This window comes from Lepus europaeus, chromosome 4 (assembly GCF_033115175.1).
Source record: "Lepus europaeus isolate LE1 chromosome 4, mLepTim1.pri, whole genome shotgun sequence".
In the NCBI taxonomy this organism is placed as follows: Eukaryota; Metazoa; Chordata; class Mammalia; order Lagomorpha; family Leporidae; genus Lepus; species Lepus europaeus.
In genome coordinates, this window is record NC_084830.1 from 94193613 (window position 1) to 94210088 (window position 16476).

General features: G+C 37.7%; 1 protein-coding gene across 2 annotated transcripts in view; it reads right to left on the reverse strand.

Annotated features, from left to right (window-relative positions):
• SNTG1 (syntrophin gamma 1) overlaps positions 1-16476 on the reverse strand; it is a 398393-nt gene that overhangs the window by 190709 nt on the left and 191208 nt on the right. For both annotated transcript variants that reach the window (XM_062189597.1, XM_062189596.1), the window contains exon 11: positions 5892-5930. In XM_062189597.1, coding sequence (XP_062045581.1) covers positions 5892-5930 — 39 coding nt within the window. The remainder of the gene's footprint in view (positions 1-5891; positions 5931-16476) is intronic.

Sequence of the window (16476 nt, forward strand, 5' to 3'; positions counted from 1 at the left end):
TGCCTATGATTCCATTTATAGAACTTTATGTAAATTCCGTGTATAGAAAATTTTCAACAACCTGTAGTGATATAAAGCAGGTTCTGTAATTCCTTTGGTGTACAGGCTACCCCCTTTCAGATTATGTTTTCTATTATTGATTTGGAATGTGTAAGGATATAATGATCCTTACAGGCTTGGGGAGATAAACTGGGAGTGAGTACTGAGGATCTCTCTTTATAAGCAAGTGCTTCACGTGAAGTGGATACTTTTACTGGTGAGAAAGTTTGTGAAATTTGGCTTTACTTTCTCAAAACATTTTAACTTAGCTGTACCTGCCCTAATATTCCTATCCTGTATCTCATCCTTTCACATCATTGTCTTTAATATGGAATATCATATATATATATATATATATATATATATTCTGTATACTTCACCTACATACAGTACTCATTTGATATCTCTTTATGTATCTATCTGTATGTATCATCTATCATCTATGTTCTATTTATTTATGTACTGATAATCTAACTATTACTCTATCAGTTTGTATGCGCATGTGTGTGGGTGATAGAAACAAGAAAATTTTACTGCATGTATTTACTCTCACATTACAATATTAAATTTTTATCTGAAAAGCAAATGAGGGTGCCAGAGCTGTGGCACAGCGGGTTGACGCCCTGGCCTGAAGCACCAGCATCCCATGTGAGTGCCGGTTCGAGTCCCAGCTGCTCCACTTCCCATCCAGCTCTCTGCTACAGCCTGGGAAAGCAGTAGAAGATTGCTCAAATCCTTAGGCCCCTGCACCCACGTGGGAGATGAGGAAGAGGCTCGTGGCTCCTGGCTTCAGATTGGCACCTCCGGCCATTGCGGCCAACTGGGGAGTAACCCATCAGATGGAAGACCTCTCTCTCTCTCTCTGCCTCTCCTCTCTTTGTGTTTCTCTGACTTTCAAATAAATAAATAAATCTTTTTTTTTAAAAGAAAGCAAATGAAATTTAAGACAGCTTCCAAAAATGAATCCCCATGTTTATGTATAAATAATATACACATATACGCATATTTTCGCACATATACACAGTTTTCCAACACTTAAATCACTTTCTTCCAAGTTTTCTAAAATACAGTAAATTTATCTTTATGCAATAATGAAATTTTGCATAATTAGGTGTAGGTTGTTAAATTTAGTCTAAAATAAGGTATCACTTTCCTGTGAAACATCTGCCACTGTTCTCTAACAATTACTTATAAGCTATCTACTTTTCCAAGAGTTAAAGTAAATGAAATCATTGCTTTTTAGAAAAGGACCATCCTTTAAATCATACCATGGCCAACATTTTTTATTACCAAACAGTATAATACACACCAGAATGACAACACATACATTCTCAGCAGATTATGAAATGCCATATTTTGTTGTCTACAGTTTTGAATAATTTTTTAAAAAGTTTCCTCTGGTTGGAAAAAAATGTATTGTGAAATCCTCCAGGTAAAGACCTATTTCCAGTTTCATTAATAGGATATTTTGTTTAAAACACACACACACATGCACATACCTACATATCTTAAACAAAGCTAAATTTTAATGAGACAAAAATGCATCTTACTTGATTGTACATTTTAGGCAAGTGGACTTCGAATGATACTTGGACTTAGACCAGAAAGTCAGATCTGAAGGAATGGGCAGACAGCACAGAAGTGAGCTGTTGTTTTCAAGGTTCCCATATTGGTGGTGAGTGGGATGCGTACTAGATTAAGTTAAAAAACCACAAAGTTCATTGTTCTTTTAAAGATTTAGCTGCTATTGTTGACGAGTTTGGCATGACTTTGGTGAATTTTTGTAGTGCGGAAAGATGATCTTAAATAATTTTTCTAATTTTTTCTTGTATTTAGAGAAGTGAATGTTTGAAGGCCTTTACCACTCTTTCTTCTTTGATGACACTCCAGAAATGAAATTTTAAACCATCCTTTAATCCTTAGCCCTCTCCAACACAAACAGCAATAACCAGTCTCCCAGCATTCGCTGTATTCTTTGTATATGTCTATGATAATGTGCCCACATTATGGACAGCCAAATATAAGTATTTCTAGAAGATGAGCTACCTAAGTTAATAATTTATTTTAGATGAATATAACTTTTAAAATCATCCAAACTACTATATACATTTAATTATATTATTTTTGCATGACATGCATAGTATAAAGGAGTTGCTATATTAATATTTTAATGATTAATTAATCTTTTATAGTCTTTTATTTTGGTAATTACGGAAAAAATTCATTATCAACTTCTATTTGGGGGAGTGATAATCTATAAACTTATTGAAAAACTCTCATATGCATGAGTCTTTAAAAAAATGTGCACCAAAATAAACTTGCCCTTTAATTTCATTTTCTACATAGCTTTTCAAAGCACCCTGGTTTGTATTTCTAGTCTAAGTTTCAAAACATCTTATAGAAATAAAGTTAGGAAGAAATCTGAGTGACAACAATTCAACGTAGTCTAGCCCAACACAAGATCTTGTTTGAATGCTATGTGTGAATCAGAAATGGGATTATACTTGTATAGCTTTTAAATTTCAGTTTCCTAAAGGGGCCCAGAGTTGATTAAATAGGGATTGTATCCTTGTCTTCCAATGTTTTGCTATCATGCCATGCAGATGAATTTTCCTGTTAGGCATACATATGAATATTGCTCTGTAAACTAGTGTTATTTCCCCAAATTGTCCATTTACATGTTGTAAATCAGTAAAGGAAAAAAATCCGTTAAATCTTGCTTTCAACCATCAAAAATTCCATGATAAAATTATTAGGATTTTGAAATTATGAGACGCAGAGATTTAAAATGAAATTTAAGGATAATTAAGACTATTAAAATACTTGCAAATTAAAGTGCAAGAATAATAGGACACATCTATGCTGATTAAATATAAGTACGTGTTAGAATGTTATGTAGGTATACAGCGTTTTTTTGTTTTGTTTTTTTGTTTGTTTGTTTTTGACAGGCAGAGTGGATAGTGAGAGAGAGACAGAGAGAAAGTTCTTCCTTTTTGCCGTTGGTTCACCCTCCAATGGCCGCTGCGGCTGGCGCATCTCGCTGATCCGAAGCCAGGAGCCAGGTGCTTCTCCTGGTCTCCCATGCAGGTGCAGGGCCCAAGCACTTGGGCCATCCTCCACTGCCTTCCTGGGCCATAGCAGAGAGCTGGCCTGGAAGAGGGGCAACCAGGATAGAATCCGGCGCCCCAACCGGGACTAGAACCCAGTGTGCCAGCACCGCAAGGTGGAGGATTAGCCTGTTAAGCCACGGCGCCAGCCGGTATACAGTGTTAAACTACAAACTGCTTTTAGTGTTATTTAGTGCTTTTAGTGCTTATATTCTGTAAGCAATTTTACCTCAGGTTCTCATTTAATATTATTCTAGACTTAGATAAAAACAGAAGTGGACAGGGCTGACGCTGTGGTGTAACAGCTAACACTGCTGCCTGCAGTGCCAGCATCCCATGTGGGAGCCGGTTCTAGTCCTGTTTGCTCCACGTCTGACCCAGTTCTCTTTTATGGCCTGGGAAAGCAGAAGACGGCCCAAGTGCTTGAGCTCCTGTACCCGTGTGGGAGACCCAGGAGAAAGTCCTGGCTCCTGGCTTCAGATCCTCCCAGCTCTGGATTTGGAGAGTAAACCAGAGAATGGAAGCCCTCTTCCCCTCTCTCTGCTTCTGCCTCTGTAACTCTGCCTTTCAAATAAATAAATAAATAAATCTTAAAGCCAAACCAAAACAACTGGTGGGGTGAGTATTTGACAGGGTGATTCAGATGTCCACTTCCCAAACTGGAGTGTGCAGTTGGAGTCCTGGCTACTTTCTGTAACAGCTTCCTCCTAATATATGTCCTGGAGGGGAGCAGGAGATGGCTCAATCCCCATGAGGGCTTCCAAGTGACCTCAACCTTACTTGATTTGCAAACATAAACAAAACTTAATTTTAGGCCTACATTAAAGAAAAACAGAACTTACTCAACCAATCAGAAGTAGTGTATACTTATGATTATATGACTAGAAGCTTCCAGGTAATTGTATCAGCATATTTCACACACTTAATAGAAAATGTGCATTATAAGAAACTGCTTGAGTTTCAAAAATTCTATGTACCAAAATAAAGTTATCATTTAATTTCATTATTTCACAAATTTTTGAAGTGTCCTGATATAATTGTAACCAATTGAATATTTTCTTTATTTTGCTTCATCATTTTCCCCATAAATACTTGCTCCTGGTGCTCTGTCATATGAGCACTAAACCCCTTTGGATTTTGTGTTTTCTGATTCATGAATCGCTTCTTGCTCAAATGAATTCATTACCGTTTTGCTGTACCTCAGAGTTTTCTGCAACATATGAAGTGTTAGATGTAGTTGTCATGGGGAGTAAAGAATAGCTGTGGGGTTATCAGGGCAATGAGACACTCACAGTAAAATAAATTACACCAATTATTCATAGTTCATGTGTTGAGGTTAGAAAGGACAAGGAGGGGTGACGACACAGATCTTAGAGGCATTCTTAAATCAGAGAAACATCCATCATTTTTATTTGTGGTAAGAATTCACAAAATGAGTAGATTTCCATTTTTATGGGAATATCTGACTATAAAACTGCTCCGTCTACCAATGGACATTGCAGTGTCTCCTGTGGCTGAAGCCTCCTTCTGTTTGAATGACTTCCCACTAATGATACTTCCCCTGTACTAGAGCCCTATGAAGTCAACAAATTGTAGTTCTCAAGGTGTTCCCTTGGCAGCACCTGTGTCAGGGTCACCTAGGACAGGATGGGAACTACACAGGTTGTGTCCCAAGTATACTCTCCCAGGCTCTGGGTTGCACCTCTGGTTTCTGCATTGTTAATGCAATGACAAACTTGCTGCAGAGAATGACAAAAATCAGTGTTGTCTCCAAACTCTGCATCTACTCCAAATATCATTTTGGCTCAGAGGTGAAGGCTTCAAGACAGGAAAGAGGCAATGCTCAAGGCTGAAAAGACGTCATTAAGAGCTTGGTAGACAGTAGACACACTGACCTCTTCAAAGCTAAGCTGCTCTCATGAGGATTTTTGCTACACATGGTTGTATGGGCTAGCAGCATCACTAATGACACAATTTCCACAAAACATAAATTCTTTATTCCTAAGAGCAAGTTTAAAATTTAGCAACATTAATGATATTAGCATATGCTGAGAATTTACAACCATTTATCATTTTATCCTCAAATGAATAAATATCCTGCATATGAATAAATGTTACAGATGGGGTAGCTGAAGTTTTGTTAAGAAAACTTATGTTTTAACGATTGAAGGGGACTTAAAGTTTTTTTACCATGGAAATTGATTTGTGATTTATGTACCATCTTAGGTAGTTACCATCTTGAGTAGTTAGATTTGATCAATGATAGTAAGTCAAAGTTTATGTCAAGAGTAACAAATTTATGAAACCTTGTTTGATTAATCATATAATATTTTCATTCTGTATATTAATTTAAATTCATTTGAAACATGGTCAGCAAATTACTAATATCTCTCAAACTTTGAGATCAATTAAAAATAGGTCTCCTAAAAATTCAGACACACTAAAACCATCTTAACAGGTTCTTCAACACTGCATTGAAATAAATACAATTATCTTGTCAAAAAAGATGAGTTTTAACTTAGTTTACTTTGATAAAAATATTTAAATAATATTTTATTATGATTATAAAGACAGTTATACTGCATAATTTGAAAGACAGCTTTTTAAATTTATGCTCTACCCAAAGAAAACAAATGCTAGTAACAATTATTTATGCATAAAAATAAGACGACATCAAGGTTATCTTTTATAATAGATAAAATTTAAAAAATGCATCTTGGTTTTCCAAGCATGTCTTAGTCTTACCTGCTGGTTTACAGGAAAGTTTCTGTTGATTTTTTTAATCTGCAATGATATATAAATTATAAAAGTGAGAAAAAAGCAAGAATATGGTGACACAAAAATTCCAAAAAAAATTGTGAGGATGTATGTTTAGTGAATTAATATAAATTAATATTCAATCTTTACATACAGGAAGCATTAAATAGCAAGGACCACATTTTTTTCTTAAATGAGCTATGAAAATTACCCCAAATTTCATTAGTAGAAATTTAAGATTTTTCAAATGAATAATTTTTTCATTTATGAGAACCTCAATCTTATGCTTCTGTACAGTATTAAATGATTATCTGCTAAAAATGAAAGAGTAACTTTCTGTACTTTATTTTTTATACTTTTGCCTCACATCATATCCAGTTTGTTTTAATACTCAGGAGAACAGTGGAAATGGAATATTCAAACACTAAAGTACAACCTATGCATATTGATATATTTTCAGTCAGGATCCCAAATAAATATAACATTTACTTTAAGGCAATTTAATGCATAGCATCTTATGAGAATTTAAACCAAATATTCAGTGGACACATTGCCCTGTAGTATGCCATAGAAACAAGTTTTAAAAACCAATTGAAAATGCCTGTCTAGTCCACTTGGGCCTCATTCCTTTGTAATCATAACCTCTACTCTACCACCAATGGCTCTACTCCCAACCTGTGTGTACTGATGGTCCTCTTCCCCACTTAATGCTGTATAATTGTTCAGACCTGGTTAAGGCCACTCTTAGGATCATTGGTTACTATCCTCAACCTGTCTTTTATGACCTTGTCTAAATATGATCAGAGTCGGGGAACTTGGAAGGCTTCCATAGCCTTGGCAACTCATGACGACAGCCTAGGGTGGTTACTGGCGCCATAAACTAGAATGTCAATTTGTTGGGTCAACAACAGGAGCCACTGTGCGCTTGCTCCTGATGTGGGATCTCTGTCCTTAATGTACTGTACATTTTGATTTAATGCTATAACTAGTACTCAAACAGTATGTTTCACTTTGTGTTTCTATGAGGGTGCAAACTGTTGAAGTATTTATACTAAATTGATCTTCTGTATATAAATAGAATTGAAAATGAATCTTGATGTGAATGGAAAGGGAGAGGGAGCGGGAGAGGGGAGGGTTGCAGGTGGGAGGGAAATTATGGGAAGGGGAAGCCATTGTAATCCATAAGCTGTATACTGGAAATTTATATTCATTAAATAAAAGTTAAAAAAAATAAATCTCAAAAAAAAAAAACCAATTGAAAATGAAGAATAGCTTACATTAATAACTTCATTCTCCACAAAATCTTTGTTTAGCCATGGTTTTTCTAATTAAAACTAATTATTACTCTGTATTGGTCTTATAAACCTAAACAGTGCTAACTGTGTAAGGCATAAAGCTATCCAAGACTAAAAATATTTTCAATTATAAATTATCTAATTGACTCATTTTATTTTTCTTGTTTCCAGTTCATCTTTGTCTTAATGTTAAATGTTAAATAATAAGGAATTTCATGTTTCCTGTGCACAAAGTTGAAGAATTATCAAAAGGTTCATCTACAAGGTCAGATTTACTGGCAAAAATAATTATTATTTAAAATGTAAAAATAAAAGAAAATTTGATAATATGTAAGTGGCTAGAGCAAGATTATGTACAGAATATATAACCTTCTTACACTGTTGCAATCTCAAAAATTATTAAAGTTTAAAATTAGAATATATTGGTAATATAGTCAAAAAAGCTAATCCCTCAACATCTTTCATGAATCAATCAAAAATACATATTGACTCTTTTGTAGGACCACACTTTTTGCTAGTTCTTATGAATGGGTATAAAGATTCACAAAAATCAGCTAATATTATTGTGGGTCCTTGTAGTCAAAGGTGAATCATTTAACTTATTAACTTTTGATTTTTTAAAATCTGAAAGTCTGAATAATCTTTTTAGAACTTTTGGAAGTCTGCAATGTGGATAAGCATCAAATAGGAAAAAAAAAACAGTATCTCACTGCAACACATGGTGATTAAAGAAATCTCGTTTATGGAATTGTATTTGTGTAATTGAGATGTTGTCTATCTTCTCTCCCCAGAAAGTATTTACTACTTTATCACTCTTTATTGACATGTGTAGAGTTGATATATTGTACTTGTTATTGTTTCTGTTATTGTTACAGTTTTCCCTAATACTTAGCTGACTCACCTACTGGATCAACATAGTAGGAATGAATCTTACCATCTTCATCCTTTAATAGTTTAATGCATAAACATTAGTAACACTAGGAAAAATAACTGTATTATATTCCCTACCACCTCTCAAATATAAGCCAAAAATGGAGGAGTGACTTAAATGGACAAAAGTTAGAACACGAAACAGTTACAGGATACAGATAATTAAAAAGCTAGAATGCCAAAGTCATTAGTAAGACATGACAACTAAATAGAATCTTAAGAAAATATTATTTAGTACATAAAAATAGGTGTGTTTGGAAAATCATGAATTGGCTTTGTTTTTTTTTTTTTTTTTTTGACAGGCAGGCAGAGTGGATAGTAAGAGAGACAAAGATCTTCCTTTTTGCTGTTGGTTCACCCTCCAGTGGCCGCTGCGGCCGGCGCATCTCGCTGATCCTAAGCCAGGAGCCAGGTGCTTCTCCTGGTCTCCCATGCAGGTGCAGGGCCCAAGCACTTGGGCCATCCTCCACTGCCTTCCCGGGCCATAGCAGAGAGCTGGCCTGGAAGAGGGGCAACTGGGATAGAATCCGGCGCCCCAACCGGGACTAGAACCCAGTGTGCCGGCGCTGCAAGATGGAGGATTAGCCTGTTAAGCCACAGCGCCGGCTGATTTTGATCATTTTTATATTTTTCTAGCATATGACAATTATGATAAGATGATAAAATAAAACAAAGCATTCATGATAGCAAGTAAATTACTGAAGTAATATTCTTTAAATTGAATTACTAATAAATTGTGTGTCTCTTATTCAAAATCTCACCATAAACTTAAAATTTACAGGTTTCCCTTTATAATTTTAATACAATATTTTGGGATAATCATCTTATCTTCAAATAAGAAGAATTAATATCTTCCAAAAGTCATTTCCCAGTTAAACTATTTTAAGAACCAATGTTAATTAAATGTTATCAGGACTAACAATTTCTGTTATAAGTTGTTTAAAAATGTGTTTAATCTTAAGATAGATCCAGTATTCTGATTTCTTAGTAGCTCCTGTTTCCTAGTTGTCCACAATCCCTACCTGGAAAGCTACCCTAGCTACATGACCTTCAAGCTGATTGGAGAGGAATATTGGCACCAGTGTTGGTTTTGTCCTATAGAGTTAATGTTGCCCTGAATTAGTTATGCCCTTTCTGCCTGCCCTTCAAAAAGTGTACATGGTCATTATTAAAGCAGACATGTTCACCGAACCCTGACCCCAGTGCTTCTTGTGGAGAACACCGTCGCCCCACTCTCCCTAGTCGTGCAGACCTCACAGGACGAGACCTCTTAAGACATTTACAAAAAATTACACAGATATTGAATGACATTTCACATTTTTTTTGGGGGTGGGGGACAGGCAGAGTTAGACCGTGAGAGTGACAGAGAGACAGAGAGACAGAGAGACAGAGACAGAGAGAAAGGTCTTCCTTTTTTCGTTGGTTCACCCCCCAAGTAGCCTCTACGGCTGGCACATTGCGGCCTGCACGCTGCACTGATCCAAAGCCAGGAGCCAGGTGCTTCTCCTGGTCTCCCATGCAGGTGCAGGGCCCAAGCACTTGGGCCATCCTCCACTGCACTCCCGGGGCACAGCAGAGAGCTGGACTGGAAGAGGAGCAGCCGGGACAGAATCCGGCGTCCCAACCGGGACTAGGACCCTGGGTGCTGGCACCGCAGGCAGAGGATTAGCCTAGTGAGCCGAGGTGCCGGCCACATATTTTTTATACTCATGGGATCATTTTCTCAACTATGAATCCATCCATTACAACACAAGCATCCGTTGTTTTCCTTAACATAATATATCAGGTTTTAATCATATCTTGCCAAAAGACTGGAGAAACAATCCCCACAGAGAAGAATATATATTTTTAAAGATTTATTTATTTATCTGAAGAATGAGTGACAGACAGAAGGGGAGGGACAAAGAGAGATTTCTCATCTACTGGTTCACTTCACAAATGGCTGCAACTGCAGAGGCAGACCCATGCCAAAGACAGGAGCCTAGAACTCATCTGAGTCTCCCTCATGTGTGGCAGGGACCAAAGCAATAGAGCCATCATTTGCTGCCTCCACAGGCCATTTTCCGGCAACTAGATCAGGAGCAAAGCTGTTGGGACTCAAATCAGCATTCTAATATGGGGTGCCACCGTACCAAGCAGTGGCTTAACCTGCTGGATCACAGTGCCAGCCCCTCTAGCCGCGCTATAAAAGGGACAAATATATTGTGTAAATTTTCAGGAAGCTTTCATAACAACTCCATAGTTAACTATCTATCCCTAAATCTATGTCTATGTTCATGCTATATCTATCTCTGTAATCTCTATCTCTCTATCTCTCTATCTATCTATCCATCCATATATAGTATCTATGAGTGCAAACTGGTAAGTAAAAGATTAAAAGCAGAAACAAATGGGAGATAATAAAAAAAACTATCCCAGCCAGAATATTTCCAAATAATTAATGTCAACATCCCACCTTTCAGCAGAAGTATAGAATTAGAATTTCTTCTGTTAACATTAAAGTGTTTAACCTTTCTAAATCATAAACCCCTTTACAGACCTGATGATATCATGTGACCTCTGAGTAGAACAAAATGTTCAATGTGTTCCTTGCAGTTCTGGGGGATTTATAGACACTTCAATAGCATTTATAAATGCTTCCAGCAAAGAAAGTTAATTCCTAGGCATCAGGAACATATTTAACTTGTCCCACTTCCACACAGTAGTAAAACATATATTATGAACAGCTTTCTTCAGAGATGATGAGTGAGAACACCTATGCCTCTCCAACAATGATTGTGCTACAGATGCTTACAAACATACGAATTGGCTAAAGACCACATGTGCATTGTGAAAGAGGACATCTAAATTCAAGATAGTTTGACCAACACAATGCAAATAAAATCTAAGTGGCATTAAGTTCTTATTTAATCTAGGGATATGATGGTTTATATAAATAAGGTATGAAATTCAAACATTTGAAAATCAATGTCAACTTATTTTTGCCTTGTGCTGCAATTGTGATAAGGCAATGACCAACTCATTGGGTCTTTCTCAGAATTATCTCTACTTCACAGAATGCTGTAGGTTTTTGAGAGGAGAAATTCAGATTCTCCTATATTTTAGTTCCAAAAACATGTGATTTTAATTCTCTAAATGATATAAAACATGAGACTAAGAGTTAAAAATGAGAACATCTAGAGTAGTGTACACTTAAAATGCTATTTGGTGGCAGACATTTTGTCTAGCAGTTAAGCAACCCACATCCCATATCAGAATGTCTGGGAAGCAGCGGATGATGGCTCAAGCAGTTGTGTGTCTGCCACCCAACTGGTAAACCTGGATTGAATTCTCAGCTTACAGCTTCAGTATGGTCCAGTTCTGGCCATTGCAGGCATTTGTGGAGTGGACTAGCAGGTAGATCTCTCTCTCCCTCTCCCTAACTCTCCCTCTCTCTCTCTCTCTCTCTTCCCCCAACCCTCAAACCCTTTTTCTACCCTTGAGATTAAAAAAGTAAAAAATAATAATGTTGCTATTCAAAACCAAGGTTCTAGCATCATATTTGCTTAAATGGGAACTCTCAAATTTATTCAATAGAAAGGTATATAGATACGTATATATATATATATATGTGTGTGTGTGTGTGTCTATATATACTACTCTCTAAATTGGAAATTACAATATCTCAGGAAAGTCAGGCAAGCAGAAACTCACACACACATACACACAAACACAGCCTCACAAGCTTCCTTTACACTGCTGGCAGCCTATGAAGCTCTACAAAGATTCTGTGGTTAATCTGCATTTGCATTGTCTCCTTAGGAGATAAATTGAATAATTTTGCATTGAGATTTATAAGTAGTTACCAAAACAAAATAATTTCATTAACCTACGTAAAAGGATCATAAGAAAACAAATGAACTCCTTTGAGTTGTCATGGTCTGAAAAAGAGAGTTAGGAAGAAAATGGTAGTCTTTCATAACATCTTATACTTTGGGATAACAGAACAAAAATGTGAAATACTGATCCATTATAACTATCTTTCTTGATCATTTTCTCTACCATTTGGCATTATCTTACACCACTATTTAACATTTTTGCCATAAGACTTGTATGCTCTCCCACTAGAATGTAAATCCATGAGGTCACTGTGCTGTACTCAATACATTACCACTTAGGTGCTCGGTCAACATGTGTCGAATGAATGAAAAGCAAAGAATAGTTCAGTTAAAATACACTCACATTCCCATACTGGAGTTCTAACTTTGTCTTATAAGCAAGTCATTTAAAAAAATCTAAATCCTTGAGTTTGAATGTCTGTATTGATTTTTATGTCTTCAAAGTATGGGATTGAACCATAAATGTAAAAGAAAGCTCTCATCCAATAAGAAGAATTGTTTCTGCACTGAGACAAAATACAACAGTGGGGATAAGAAGCGAGATTTCAGCTTCTATGACTCAGCACTTTAAATAAAGTTTTGAAGGAGTAGGCAAAGAAAGCACTGAGTAGTTTGGGAGATCCAGATGGCAGGGTTTTGGACTCTCTTGAAGTTAATCATGGAATCCCCGTGTCACTGTGGCTTCAAAATGATTGACATTAAGTCTAGTAGGGAACATAGTAGTTAAGACACCAGCATCTCATATCAGAGTGCCTGGATTCCATCTCTGGCTCTACTCCTGATTCCTGTTTTCTGCTAGCATGTACCCTGGAAAGCAGCAATGATGGCTCAATTGGGCTCTTGTTATTTACGTGGTAGCCCTGGCTTAAGTTCCAGATCCTAGGTTCAGCTCTGCCCAGCCCAGAAGTGAACCAGTAGACAGGGGTGCTCTCGCCATCTCCTTTCTCCCTCTCTCTCTCATTCTTCCCTGCTCCTTAAAATAATCAACTAACAATTGTTAAAAAAAAAAAAAGAACGGCAATATAAATGCCTCAGTATGAGTGAAAGCATCAAAAGTTATTATGCCTTTACTACTGGTGAGAGAAAACCTAGGGATCGTGGGAGACAAAGCTCACAAGAGCCAACTCTGCAGTGCTACATAACCTCTGCAGGGAGGAAGTGAAAGAAATGGGAAGAAACAAACTAGAATTCTTATGTTTACCCAGAGTGGCTGAATATAAAATGAGAACTTTCTGAGATAGTAAGAATCAACAAGATCACTGTTTTATTGGAAACAGAAGGTTAAATTCAATGAGATTTTAATTGGTTTCTGTTTTAATTAAGGATATTCATAAGAGGCAGGAACATAGGGATTATCCGGTTAAATTTTAAGTATAAACTTTGCAATAGAATTTCCTGACATTTGCTTTTCCTGACTTCTGCAATGATTTGCATCTGTCCAATTAAAGAGGAAATTTTGGCACACGGTCATCTGCTTTATCATTTAACATGGGTATCACAAGTGAAGGCACACGTCCCCAGCATTTCATGTGTTCTTCATCAAAGATAGAGAATTAAAAATAGTATTCTAGGTTTGTCCTTCTTTCATAGGTGCACACATGCTTCTAGGGTAGCACTTTAGAAGAGCATATCTGCAATGTCTATTTTTATTAAGTTAATGAATCTCCACCCATTACTTCAGGGAGAAAAGAACAAAACGACATTCCTTCACAGAGTGCTCCCTGCCTCTCTCAAGTCCCTGCTCTGCCCCTCTGTCTGCAGGGAGAGACAGGCTAGATGTCTCGCCCTACATCTCCCCCTCTCCTAACACTCCCTCTTTGCCTCTCACCCTCCTTTCCTCATTTGCTCTTTCTCCTCCTCTTACTTTTTCGTCTGGTGAGAATTTATTATATTTTCAATGTTTAACGGAGGTGCACAGAGAGAGTCCTTAATTCACCCCAAAATTGGCACAGCCGGGAGGAGTCTGACACCCAAGCTGTGTTCCTACACTCTGCATGGAATCCAGAGCTGCATCTGCCACGAAAACTTTTCTGAAACACTCGGGAGAACCTCATGGTGACTTTCCCTTTGGTTCCCTGTGGGTCTATCTGTTCTTCGCTTGCTGCTCTTGCTGAGCGTATTCACTGACTGCATAAAGTCCTTAGGGACACAGACTGTGTTTTATTCACTTTGTCTTTGCTCAGCCTGGCTGTGTGCCCGCATATTTATTTAACATGTATTGTCAATCACAGTTTTCTTTCTGGTGAGGCAATGGGGATGCTGCTTCTACCTCAACAAACTCTGGTTGAGTCCAAGCTCTAAAACCAAAGGATTCTCCGCACCCTTTCTGCTGCTGCTTATTGTTTATGCTTCTGTTTTTTTTTTTTTTTTAAGATTTATTTATTTATTTGAAAGGCAGAGTTACAGAGAGAGGGAGAGGGGGAGAGAGAGAGAGAGAGAGAGAGAGAGAGAGAGAGAGATCTTTCTTCAGCTGTTTCACTCCCCAGATGGCCACAACAGCTATGGCTGGGACATGGAGCCAGGAACTTCATCCAGGTTTCTCATGTGGGTGCAGGCGCCCAAGCTTTTGGGTCATCTTCCACTGTTTTTGATGGAACAAGGACATACCTGAGGCCCAAAAGCTGACCCTTTATCAATCAGTGCGCTGGCAGTAGCGGCCATTGGGGGTGGTGGTGAACCAACGGAAAGAAGACCTTTCTCTCTGTCTTTCTCTCTCACTGTCTAACTCTTCCTGTCAAAAAAAAAAAAAAAAAAAAAAAAAAAAGTCCTTCTCTCTTTCCTTCTCCAGCTCACCATTACCTTTCATCACTGCTCTTCTCTCAACCCAGCTACTTCCCCCCCGACCCTTTCTGATCCCCAAACCCCATTCCTGCCCTGATTTCCTTGATCTTTCCCTGAATACATGTCACCACCTCACAGACACTCCTATTCCCAAAGCCCCGTATTGGTTCATTGATGGCAGTGCTTCTAAAACTCTTCCGTTTACCGCTGGATACCCAATAATCGAGGAGTACTGTGATGATTATTGTGATGATACCCCTTCTTCTTTCCCCCATAGGGTCATGGAAGCTAGGGCCCTGCCTAAAGGCACTAACCCAACAGGTCAAATTGTTAGCCTTGATTTGATCCTTCACCTTAGCCAAAAAAAAGACAGTTAATATATACACAGATTCCTAACATGCCTACAGTGTCATACATTCCAGTACCCAGCTATGGGAAGAAAGGGGTTTTCTGACAGCCTGAGGACCACTATAATAATTGGTAAGCTGATTAAAGCTCTTCTTGATGAGCCCAGCTGCCAACAAAAGCCATTATTACTCACAGCAAAGGCTACCAGAAAGATAAACAATATCTATCTGAAGTTAAAACCAGGCTGATCTGACAGCTAAAGCAGCAGCTAGTAGGAAAATCATCTCATCTTTGCTGTTTAACTTAGTTCTTATATATTCAGATTTAGAAATCTCTCAGTTTCAACCACAAGGGGTATCTAGGAAGGAATCATGGTGGTTGCTAGATGAAAAACTAATACTCCCTTCTTCTATCCAAGTAAACTTTCTAGAAAACATCCATTCTATCACTCCAACCCAAACTGTCTTCTTCACTTACTGAGGGTCACACATACACCTAACTCCTGCCACATAAGAAACTCTCAGACATGTAGAGAAATATTATCTGAAAAGTATTTTATAGGCATTTCATAACTTTATAGTTATAAACCATTAACTCCCATTTCCCACTCACCAGGCCTGTGGAGTGCTCCCAGGAGAGGACTGGCAGATTAACTTCACCCATATGCCACCAGTTAGGTGAACACATTACCTTCTGGTTATGGTGGACACCTTCTCCGGGGGAGAAGGGTAGGGGATAGAAGCTTTCCCTACCACTAATAAAAGAGCTTCCACTTTTTTCCACCATACTACTAAATGATATTATCCCAAGATTTGAATTACCGGCTTCCATTCAATCTGAACAGACCGGAGTTTACCTCTCAAGTTAGTTACTCAAATAATATCTACCTCTCTTCATATTTCATGGCATTTCCACTTTCCCTATCATGCCCCTCTTCAGAAAAAGTAGGGCAGATGAATGGAATTTTAAAACAGACTCTAAACTCTTCATCCAGGTCCACTAGACTGAGGAAAACTCCTTCCTTTAGCAGAGTTAAGAATTAGATCTCTTACCCGGAAGCCATTAATGCTTAGCTCTTTCAAAATGCTCTATGGAAGACCTCTCCTTTCACCTAACTTCCCTTCCCTACAAAATTCTGAAGCTATTCCTCCTTCTCTCACTTTCTCTTTTACTGAAATATGCTCTCAGGTTTACATGCCTCCCCGCAATACCAGAAAAATTGTTCCATGTCCCTGACAATTCCTGAATTCAGCAGATTTCTCCAAATAATTCCAACTCTGTCTCATTTTGGCTGTCTTTTTTGTCGTGAGCAACGTCTCTAATCCCCTTTTATCCTCATGA